The following is a 12,299-nucleotide window of genomic DNA, read 5'->3' as shown; positions in this document are numbered from 1 at the left end:
CACTGCCTGATTTCCAATTACTCTGAGTGATTTACAAGTAAAACACATTTAAAAACAATAAAATAGTGTAAAAATGAAAAAAATAAAATAAAAGATGACAGAACTGGACAGAAGCAAAAACCAGACCCACACAATCTAAAAAGGGACTTCAGTCACCCTCACCAAAGGCCTGGGCAAAGAGCCAGGTCTTCAAGGCCTTTCAAAATACTAGCTGGGTGGGGGCCACCTGGATCTTGAGGGAACCCTCATTCCAGAGAGTAGGCTCTTCTACAGAGAGGTTGTGCTTCTGGAGTCCCAACAGATGGCATAGTTAATCAAAGGGACTTGCAGCATGCCAACCCTGCTGGATAAAATTGGCTGGACAGATGCTATGGGAGAGAGGCAGTCCATCAAGTAACAAGGCACCATGCAGAGCTTTATAGGTAATGACTAGCACCTGGAAGCAAACAGGTAACCAATGCAGCTTGTGAAGCAGGGGGGTGTTACATAGGCATACTAAGGCATACCTGTGCCACTGCATTCTGGACCAGTTGAAACTTGCAGGTGGTCTTCAAGGGGCAGCCCCACGTACTGTACATTGCCTATGTATATTCATCAACTCCACCTAAGATCAGGCCACCATCATCCTGATCTATTACATCTTATCCTTTCTCTTAGTTTCATAGGCACATAACATATCTAGTTTTCTGTCTTTTCATTTATTCATAATTTTTACCATTTACTTCTCTCACATTCACAAGTCACAATGTCCTATATTCCAATACCAGATGGGCTCATAGATATTAACCTCCATTGTCCATTAAGGCTTTGGTTCTTCAAAGCTTTCATACAGCATTTTTGGTAAGACAGAGAAGATGTTGATTAGTCATACCTATGCCATATGCAACATTTCTTTCTAATAGCATGGACAGTACTGGTCAGTTTGGGAACTGGATCAATTTATGATGAGCCCTGCTTGAATATATGTAAAATCTCAACAAATCCAATCTCTTCTCTTAAGGTGCTGTATAGAGCTCCTGTGCATTCTGTTCCTTCTTCAGCAGGGTCTCACTCTGCCTGTGTTCCCTCCATTGATAGGAGCTCTTCCCTCACTTACTTTTGCCTCACTGTAGTGTTGTTCTCTACATTTCAAGTTTGGTAGCAACAATCACAGATCAGTTTCACAGTGCTTTTCAAGGGATGGGGGGCTAGAAGCAGTGGCAGTATGGAAGTGACAATGATAAAGGGGAAGTAGCATTTCAAAGAATCCTGTGTGAGTTCTTAAGACTCCAACTAGGTGTATAGCTTACAAAGGAAAATATAGTGGATAGAACTTTGCTGCTTATTTGTGATTTTTTCCCCCCCAGATTATCCATGTAGAAAGCTATGTAGCTCCCACCCTGATGGGACTTGGTTCTTCTCCCAGGCTTTGGATAGGGTATTGTGGAGCTCTGTTGGTTCTATTTTCTGTTTGAGATAGTGTGTTTGTCTGAACACATGGAATCTTTATTTTTAGTGGTTCTTTTTTATTCTTTCTTACGTTTAATGTAAGCCACTCAGAGTTGCTTCGGGGTTGGGCAGCCTCTAAATTTCATAGATAAATACATTTCATAAATAAATTATGCCGTTCACCCATTGTAATGCTGCTTTTCTACAAATGTATTCTATTCTCTTTTTTCATCTACTTAAAAGTATGGGTAAATCATACATCACAGTCAGCTTAAAGATGACCTCAAAGGCATTTCGTCTGATTGGACAAGAATGCCTATTTGTATGATTAGCTTTACAGAGTTGGTGGGAACTGGGTATAAATAAACCACTAGAAAAAACGGGTTCTTGTAGCAAAATAGACCGTGGATCACAATTCTTACTATTGTAATTAAGGTTTTTTTCATATCAGGACCTCAGTATAAAGCATTTTAATAGTATTAAAAGCTATTCTAATTGAAAAAATTAAAATGAAATTCCATTTCATACTCTTTACCTGTAATTTCTTCAAAAACTGCATGAAATCCATCAAAATTTTTGGAACCATCTGAATGAAAAAGGACATGGAGGGAGGAGCCAGTGCTTCGTATTGGGGAAGGCCTGTCATTGCCACAAAAGCGTTTAATTAATTTGCTGTCAACACTGTCCCCATCACGGACCTCCACATAATCGTACTGGCACATGTAGTCGAACTCTAGACTCAGCATGGCAAACCTTGGCCAGAGAAAAAGAGACAGAGTGAGAGATAGAGGACAAATTCAGATGCCAAAATTATATCTGTGTTATCTGCATTTTAGGACTGAACGTCTACCTTTTTTCTGTGCTCTCCTGCCTCTCAGAGGTTTTCAACCCGCATTTTTGCAAATGACACAAAAACAAAGTTCACACAACACAAACACATGTAGAATTACTTCCCACATTCTTTCAAGTCTATAGGAAACTTCTATAATATGAACAACCCACTTCCAGCTTTCCTCACAATTCCTGACCACAAGAAGACTAATTTTGAGACGGGGGAAGGAGGTGGAGAAACATAGTAGAATATGCCTTGCATGAAGAAGTTTTCAGTTCATTCCTGGAATAAGCTTGCATCAATAAAGATAGCCTGAGAGCCAGTAAGCTGAGAATATATCCAGGTGCATTTATTTGTAATGTTTTTAAGCTGACACAAAAAGACAAAGACAGGCATTTATTTATTTAAAAATTTCGTATTCCATGGTTGATCCTGATGGCTCTGAGGAGGAACCAGTAGAAATTCCTTTGGTGCCAGGTTTGAAATATTAGTCTGATGTCTCAACACACCTTTCTCCTCACATATAAAAAGAAAATTCACTATATTAACATCCTCATCTCCAACCTACCTTAATTCAACAACAAATCCAGGTTTGGCATGTATAATCCACTCACAATGGGCATTCAGTGGATAGCTCTCCAATAAAATCTGACCCTTTGAAGCTTGGAGAACCTGTCCACATCCTAAGGGGAAGGAAAAAAACACATGTAGAAATTTATAGAAAATTTATCTCAGGAACAGTGCCAAAAGACAAGTTATGAGTCATGTACACATGTTAGAAAACCTTATTCTTAGGTACTAATGTAACCTGAGCACCATGTGGTCTTCCCAACCTGAATGCAGCCCCCTAGACATACATGGTATCCTATCAAGAGCCCCAAAACCTCCTATTATTGCCTGCATGGAGTTTTCAAAACTCCAAACTTCAAAAACTCGGCTTGTCCACTATGGCTATTTGAAACTACAGAGAACTTAGTCTATCCTCAAGCTTGTTTCATCTGTGAGGTCCCTGTTCAAACCACAACTTCTGCTCAGTGAGCTCATTATCTTAAAGACAATAACAGTGTTTCTGCTATACTCATCGTGCAAACATGGGCACATTGTAGGTCCTTCCAGATGGAAGGCTCATAAAAAATAAACCATTGTTTTGCTCCTGTGAGCTCTACACAGAATCGCAAGTAATCTTCCACATTTCAGAATCCACAGGTTTTTTGGTGTGTACATCTCAGTCAGTCCTATTCACCAGCCCCATTCAGGCATGGGTAAACTGAAAGTGGGAAAAAAAGGGAGAGGGTATATCTTCTGCCTGTCTCTCTACAGTTTCCATCTGTTCCTCTTGAAGGATTAAACAGGACCTGTACTTTTCTTTACTTGAAAGCAAGTCACTTATCAGTGTAATTCAGAGCCTTGGTTTAACTGAATCTTGGCTCATGCAGAGAACTTTACTTATATTCAAGTCAATTCCTCCTATATAAACATATGGTGGCTGAACAGAGGCAGGAATGGGCTTGCTTGGATAGCCATTTTTTCTACCTAGTTTGAATTCTACATTTGTTCAACCAATGCCCATACAGAGTTATTGTGGGCAAGACACAGCTGATCCCTCTCCTTTTCCTCTCCTCCAGACTGAAGGACCCAATGTTCCCTTTCATCATTTGCACATCGACCACTCAGAGTCGCTGGGAGCTGGGGGACATATAAATTTAATAAATTATTAATATGGTTGGTTGCATAGTCAGCCAGATGTTTAGACTGCATTTGGCATTTTTGTCCACCTATCAAGTCCTTCCCAAGGACCTGAAAAAAAAGATGTTGTTTAATAATATTAAAGGTAACATTGCAGTTAAATTATTAATTATTTATATTTAATTATTAATATATTACTATTATTATGGTTAGTCACCCAGTCAGCCAGATTTAGACTAGATTTGGCATTTTTATCCACCTATCAAGTCCTTCCCAAGGATGATGATGATGATACTATTATTATTATTATTATTATTATTATTATTATTATTATTATTATTAATATAATATTTATATTATATTTTTCTAGCCTTCCCCACCAAAAATAACTAAATTTTCTGTGGCAAAAATGACAAGAGGAAGGACAACAGTTTTTTCAGTTTTAATTCCTAATACACAAAAAACAATACACAGAGCCCAAAGACAGTACAGAATTTAAAACTATTTTGGTACTAGCTGCTAATAACTGTTACCCAATAGCATTCTTGCTTAGCTCCTTCAGATTTCAGAAAGGGTTGATCAGGAGAACTTTTAAGGAACTGTGGTCATTAAGAAGAACTGATGCCATTCCAAGATGTGTTTGCATTGAAACTCTTTGAATTCTCAACACATCTGGAATACTCCAGGTAAGGGAAGGCTGCTCTAATGAACAGTGGTATACCTGGACCATCTTCAGTAACATGCCAAATGTCCATGATTTCCTGCATAGTTCTACCTTGCTAAGATTTGTCCATTCTTATAAATGCAAATATTTTGCCAGTTTACCCTCAATTACCCTCAGCTACGTAGACTCCAATAAAACACAAAACAAACTCAGAAAGGTCCATCATAAGTGTTTCATTCCACACCAGGGCTTGTTGGCTCCTGAAAAGCTGGAGAATTAATTACATTGCCCCCATGGCTGTCATTAGGATGCTGTTGAGAAATGCCAGGATCCGCTGCAAAATAATGTAGCTTCCCACACTGGGGAGAGGAAATGTAGCACAGTTGCTGGCTTCTACCTCAAAACAACCTGAGACAAAGCTGCAGGAAACCTTCTTCAGAAGGATTGACAAGGTCCTTGAATCACCTCAGAGAACATTCCCTTTTCATTATAACAGAGCTTTTGAGTTTCCTTTCTTTCTCTTACCATTGACAAGAAGAACTGGTGCAAAGAGATGATGCCGTGCAAGGAATACTGAATGCACCTTTCTTTGGAGAACAGTACAATTTGAACTTGTAGAACATTTCTGCCAAGGAAATAGGCCTAGCCAAGAAAGCAGGTGGTCCAAAGGCTAAAGAGAGAGCCATTCAAAGAATGTCCCAAAGAAGCAAGCTCATATTTGCTGTAAACCATTTCTGCATGAAACATATACATGATCTGATCCAATCTTCATTTTACTATTTCTAGTTCATCCATAAGAGGTAAACGTGATCCCTTCCCATCTTTTGATATTAATTATCAGACAAGCAGCTTCCAACCAAAAGATTCTTTTATTTCTGAAGCTTTGAGAGAAAGACTTGGAAAGTTTCGAGAATAATTTAAATGCTGAACATTAATCCTGTCTTGTCTTGAAGGAGGAAGGAGGGTGCTTAGGGAAGGGAGAGAGTAAGAAAAGAATCAGTTCTGGAAGACTGTCAGCATCTCTGTTCTTTTTGTGTCTGAAAAAAGGTGGCAAAACTTTTCTGGAACATAAACAATTTTTGCCTGAGGCCAAGGAATTAAAGAAAATACAATAACTGGAACATTTAAACAAATGTTTCTAAGTGAAAAACTTCTAAACATGATCAATAACTGTCTTCTTAAACAGGTGTCTGTGAAACTGACCATAAAAGACAGAATTCAGATTTAATCCTAAATGGTACCAGAAGTTTACAGTTGAATGCTGGTTACTGAATGCAATAAGAGTAGTATAAGTTGGAAGAAAAGCATGCCTGAGAATAAATGGTATGCTTAGTGAACTATTCAACATTTAACAGGGAATAAGATATAGGTGTGCAATATCCCCCTGATTGTTTAATATATTTATGGACAATTATGCTTATGGTGACATTAGAGGTGTGTTGGTTTGTGATGTAAATGTGTATAATTTAATATGTAGACAATGCCATGTAGTTCGCTGAGAACCCAAATGACTTGCAGCAAATATTAAACTGATGCCACACAGAGTATGGATCTCTGACAGAGAAAACAACAAATGTTGCAAGTTACTTCTTATTGGCGAAGACAGCAAGTAGATAAACAGGCACATCTTGGCAGAATGCTTACAAAATATTTGAAAATAGAGAAAAAAAATAATACTGGTAAATGCTGGTAGAAAGTAGTAGAAAGTAGATAGTATGTGGTCTGTTGCAAGATATAAAAGCTGAAAGAAGTAAAAATTGCTGTGTGTAAGAGTGTACTTGTAAATGAAGTGAGAGTTGAGTATGTTAGCTGAAACTTTAAGCTGAATGGTTTACTTGAGAAGACTGCACAATAAAACATGGTCCAGCATGAATGGCTGATGAAGAAATATGGATTGAACACAAAAGTGAGTGACCAGCCCAAAAGAAGTTCACCAAAGCGGTTTGGTCATATAGACAGAATGAAGATTGAATCCAAAACAAATATATATATGAAGAAAGATAAATGGATTTAGAGGAAGTTGTGGCTGGATGGAGAAAGTTAGGGAGTTTAAAGAACAAAAGACAATGTATAAATTGCTGCACGGACATGAAGGAAGCAGGGATATTTGCGAAGATAGATACGGAGAGTATAATGAATGGTGTTGATGTGAACCAGATTTGGTTAGATTTCCTTTTCTCTTTTCTCCTATCTTTAAGATCTTTTGCTGACTATTTATTCTTTTTTGGCACTTCGCAGAATGTTGCTTATCCCCAAATGAAAAAGTAAGTTGAATATTTATATAAGAGTAATATGTTTTTCATATGCTTAATATGAAGCGTATTACTAGTAACTTTATGACTTATCATAACAGAAACACCATGAGGTTCAGTATATAAAAAACAAACAGCTAACAAAACATTTAGGGATGTAGCTGAACTACTGGATGACAAACTGAAGGATTTAGTTGTACCATTACAGCAGATATAGCACAGATACCAGTGGTTGATGAAGACAATTGCAGTGGCAATGGATGCACGGTTGGAAGACCTGAAGGACTAGGCTAAGGACATGTCATTATGGAGAAAGCAAGAGTCAACAACAATTTGATGGCACATAATCAATCAATCACCAGTGCCTGAAACCAGTTTCATGAAAACCGCTTAAGGAACTGAGGCTCTACTAATGATCAAAAATGAAATTCTCTACATCTTACTGAAAAACTGAAAATAAATGGCTATACTGAGATGGCAGCCTTCTGAGAGAATTCTTAATGACCTCAAATGCAAAAATACTGATTTCACAAGATAACATAATGTGCCTTATCTACATATAATTGTTAGTCCAGTTCTCTTTCTTTCCATTGTCATTGTTCCTTAACCCATCTCCATCTTGTTCTTTTTCTTTCTTCATCTTCAAAGGTACCCTTTCTGGAAGGAGTGAGGAGTATGTGTGGGTGCATCTAGGTTTCTATGTGACAAAGTGGTCTGTTTGTGATGGAGAATGATTGGTATATGTAGATGAAGATCAGCTGATTGTGTAAAACGGGGTACCACATTTACAGGCAATTGACAGATCTTCTCCAGGACGATCTATTCAGGTCTTTCATGTCTTTCAATGATGCACCCATTGCTACTGTAATCAAGCCCATCCACCTTGCTGGTCATCTTCTTCTCCTTCCTTCCATTTTTTCCAGCATTATAGACTTCTCGAGAGTTGGATCATGTGTCCAGAACAGGATAATTTGAGCCTGGTCATTTGTCTTTGAATGAGAACTCTGAATTGATTTATTCTACAGTCCATTTCTTTGTTTTCTTGGCAATCCATGGTATTCTCACAAATCTTCTCCAATACTGATTTTCAAAAGCTCTTTCTATCTTGCTTCTATCTCACTTCTGGAGAGTCCAGTTTTTGCTTCCATAGGGTGTCACAGGGAAAACCATTGTCTGCTCATTTCTGATCTTTGTAGGTATCACAACATCTGAATAACTTTTTAAAGACCTTCGTTGCTATTTTACAAAGTACTAGTCTGCATATAATGTAAACTTTAACTTTACATTGTCTTATTTTAACTGATAACAGCACTACAATCCTATTCACACATACTGTATCTGGGATTAAGGTCCATTTAATTCAATGGCACACCTCTTGGCAATTATGTGTAGGACTGTTCTATTACTGTAGTGCCATTACTGGCAGCAAAAAGGAAAACTTTTTTTTTTTTAAAGAAATGATGCATTTTACAATATAGGTTTCCAGTGAAAGAATCACATATATTTGTACTCATTCTATTCTTCAGATCAAGATATCTCCAGAACTTGAGAATGTAATTAAAGGCAATTAAAACAAAAAAGATTTCAAAGTACATAAGTGAATTGTTATTCCTAAACATTTATAAACATCCGAGCTTTGTTTTCCCCCATAAACAAATACATTCTCTAACTCTACATTCCCTTCCCTTCTTGTTCCAGTTACAGCCTTCAAAATTTAATGCAGGATTTTTTTTTTATCAGAACTAATTTCATTCACTCAGTATTGCATCCATATTCAAAGGAAGAACATTGAAAATGCTGCAATTATGAAACTTTGCATATTATCATTATTAGCCTTTATACAGGCAGTGATTTCTCATTAATCCATAACAAGGTATCTTAAGAAATTACTCTCCCCCACTCCAAAAAAATCTGGTTATATTCTTATTTGTACTGGCAGACCTCATGTGCACTACCTACTGGATGGATCCTGGCACTACAAGAAAAAGATAGTGAATAAACAGAAAGGATTTCCAGGCCTTGAGATGTACAAAGGATTGTGGACCTACACTAACATATTTTTCTTAGATCCTCACTCAGCCCATATAGTCTAATTTTCTGCAAATGCAGGTATGGTATATACACATTTATGCATAAATCTACTAATGAACATTCTCCTATCACTTTTTTCAATTAGCTATTCCTGCTGATTGCCCATCACAAATTTTAATCCACCCACATCTGAACAAAAATTACCACCCAGAGTCACTTCCTTGTGAGATGGACGGTGTCTAAATTCGAAATATAAATAAATAAAATAAAATAAATTGCCAATTTATCTTTTGGTAAGGGAGCACCTAGCTGCTATCATGTCCCCCTCCCCTCAAAAAGACCCCTGCAAAAACATTCAGAATAGGTATAAAGATCTATTTCCCACAGGAAAGGTATTGAACTGGAAATTAAAGAAACATGAATGATAATATAAAAGCCAATTACTTGTAAGTCTGATGCTGACAGCAGCTTTTCTTCACCTGTAGTCTTCAAGGAGTGGCAGGGCCCTCATCTGCCGCTAGTGCTCTACTTTCCAATTTCCTGATCAAGCAGAGATCTATAAACTGCCTCCCTCTGTATGATTGCCTTCTCCAACTCCCTCCTTCTCTCTTTGGCACTGGCTGTATTCTGTAGAATACTTTGCACTCTGGTTAGGACCCAGGGTATCAGTTCTGGGCTGCACACATTTGGATACCCATGAGATGGCAGCAAAGGGTTACAGAAAACTAAGCATTGTCTATAACAATCTACATCTGGGGGGCCCTTAGAGCTCCTGGAAATAGAATGGGGCCCTGGGAAAAGAATTGGAGAATGCCTTTGGCCTATAAAGCCCAAGTATCTCTGTATGAGATCATTTCTCAACCCCTGAAAAAATGTTTTTGGCTGTATTCTTTTACATTTTCTAATCAAGTGCCAATGGTCATAGCAATGATTAGGCATTTGTCTCTGATGGGGTAGCTTTCACATTAGCGGCTCGCTCCTAGACTGAGTTGCAACAAGCCCTCTTTCTTTCCAAACCAAAGCCTCAGCTCTCCTCACAGTGAAGTTCACCTCTGACAATACTTACTCATGCAGTCACCTCCATACCACCCCGCTCGGCATTCTGCACAATAAACGCCTTTGATGTAGAAGTTGTCTAGTGATCCTCCCCAGGACCCATTGCGACAGGTCTTACAATTCTCAAAAATCATGCAACCTGAAAGAAGAGGGAAACTCTTTCGTTATGTATGTCTACATTTGGGTTTCTTGGATGAGTAGCTGCAAACTATAGCCCATGCAGCAAATATTTTTGCTTTGACTATATAAAATGTGGTTTGGAAAACTCCTTTCAGGCAAAACACTTCATATGAGCCAAACACACCCAAACATAAAGAGAGGTAATATAAATACAATTATGAGAGCTGGATACAACAAATTAAAACCATGAATTTTCCTGTAATTGGGTGTTATGGCCACAGACATCTGCAACTAGCCTCAATGACCAAAAAAGCGATGACATGTGGTGATGTGACAACACAACCAACATCCTTTCATACTTGTATTCTAATGTAAGATGCATGTATCAAAGTTACGGGGTATGTGTTATGATATCACAATGCATGTTTCTTCATCTGGCCTCTATCCCCTCCTCTCACAGATGCCTGTAGTTATAGCAGCTGGGCTTTCTCCAATTGATCTCACCCTCCTTCTCCTGAAAATCCTCCTCTCTGAGTGAAATTTACTTCCTGAACATCCTATATTGCCTTATATCAAGTCAGATCAACCTAAACCTAGAATTCTTTACTCTTACTTTCAGTAATGCCCCAACAATGGGTCAAAGATTAGATAAGTTTCAGTAGTAGTTTTTGCCTTAGAATTTATAAACAAGAGTTCAGAATATATTTACACACTTGCAGATGACTAGTCAGATGTTTCAGCTATATGACTGAGAAATACATTTGCAGAACTTCTAAACTTCCTGATACATTTGAAAATCCATTGAAATCTGTATGAAATAAATTTTAAATGTAAGTGAACTGAAATTTAAGTCTAGTACAGATCTAAACTATCAGGGGATTTATTTGTTAATATACATTAGGCTACAATGAAAGATTGCCTTGCATCTGTGGATAAACGAAGAAAATTCAGTGGAGGTCACAGGACATCATATACAATGCTTGGGCCAGATACCAGGAATTAAAGACTAAGAATCTGTTTACATCCTCGCTGGAAAGGCACAGTTGATCAAAGCCTACTTAAGGTTCATTGGCTTCAAGGCAATGAGACTTCTGCCTGAAATTGAAGGATTTGCCCAAAATAATTTCTTGGACATAGTTTGACTTTTACTAAATAATTTATTGGAAAATACAGCATTGAGATAATGGAAACCTGAGTTCAAAACCAAGGAAACTATGTGGATACCAACGTAATAAAACAGAGGGCTATATGTCATTCCAAAATTTAGAAGTGGTGCTTTGGAACACACAAAGGTGAAAGTGCAGCACTTCTTTAAGCCAGTTGCATCTTTTGCAGGCTTCTGTGTGAGCCTGAAATAATACCAGCTACTATGTCACATTAAAGATGCCGCTGTTTTAATGCATCAACATCTTAAAGCAGCTTTGTCTTATTTAGATCCATGTGGAAGTCTAAAACAAACGGTTGCATTAATGAGATGTTGTACTGACCACCATATGTTCTGAAGCACATCTGAATAAGTTTCAAACCAGGCACAACCCTAATCGATACACATTCTTTGCAGTGTCACAAGCTGCTTCTTTGTAGCCTTTATCTTCAATTTTTAAATTTTTTCTCAGCTGAGTTTGAAATCAACAATAATTCTTATCTTCTTTTTAAAGAAGGAAGTGTGCAAACTAGGCCTTGGAGACTGAACTATAAACTCCATGTAGTACTGACGCCAACTATGACTTTACCTTCTGGAGAGCTTCCAAGCATCCATGGTGAAATCCTAAAGTGTGAGTTTCTATTGCTAGAGAAAGGAAAACACTAACAACAATATGCTATATGCATTAACTCCTCAGCACAGTGAGCATTTGTATTGGCATCCATCCATCTCTAAGGAGGAAAAAACTATTCATCATCAAAATCTGGCAGATAAAATAGACTGCATGCTCCACCTAGCTACAACCATATTTACTGCATGTAAATTAAATAAATACAGTAAATAAAAGAGCACAGCTGGGCAAATCAACGTACCTGGGTGAATTAGGCAGGAGTCGCACTCATTGTCCTCATTCCTACAACAGGGAATAGTATATCCCACCACTTCTTTCTGTCCAGGACACACACACTTGATCTGATCATATTCACAACACTCCCGACACATGATATTCCATTCAGCACCTGGACAGTTTTCATTGATCACGGTGTACTCTGCAGAAAAGCAAAAGGAGAGTTATATGATAAAGAA

General features: G+C 37.8%; 1 protein-coding gene across 3 annotated transcripts in view; it reads right to left on the bottom strand.

The window, feature by feature from the left end:
- Positions 1-12,299, bottom strand: part of PAMR1 (peptidase domain containing associated with muscle regeneration 1) — a 60,732-nt gene that overhangs the window by 36,635 nt on the left and 11,798 nt on the right. For all 3 annotated transcript variants that reach the window (XM_088145778.1, XM_088145777.1, XM_007438460.3), the window contains exons 2-5: positions 12,086-12,262; positions 9,960-10,088; positions 2,829-2,943; positions 1,964-2,181 (exon numbers count right to left, since the gene is read on the bottom strand). In XM_088145778.1, coding sequence (XP_088001904.1) covers positions 1,964-2,181; positions 2,829-2,943; positions 9,960-10,088; positions 12,086-12,262 — 639 coding nt within the window. The remainder of the gene's footprint in view (positions 1-1,963; positions 2,182-2,828; positions 2,944-9,959; positions 10,089-12,085; positions 12,263-12,299) is intronic.

This window comes from Python bivittatus, unplaced genomic scaffold (genome assembly GCF_059951505.1).
Source record: "Python bivittatus isolate LINGU-HERP-01145 unplaced genomic scaffold, Pbiv_v1 ctg000480_np1212, whole genome shotgun sequence".
Classification (NCBI taxonomy): Eukaryota; Metazoa; Chordata; class Lepidosauria; order Squamata; family Pythonidae; genus Python; species Python bivittatus.
Note: the sequence above shows the minus strand (reverse complement) of the source record. Positions and strands in the feature narration are given on the sequence as shown.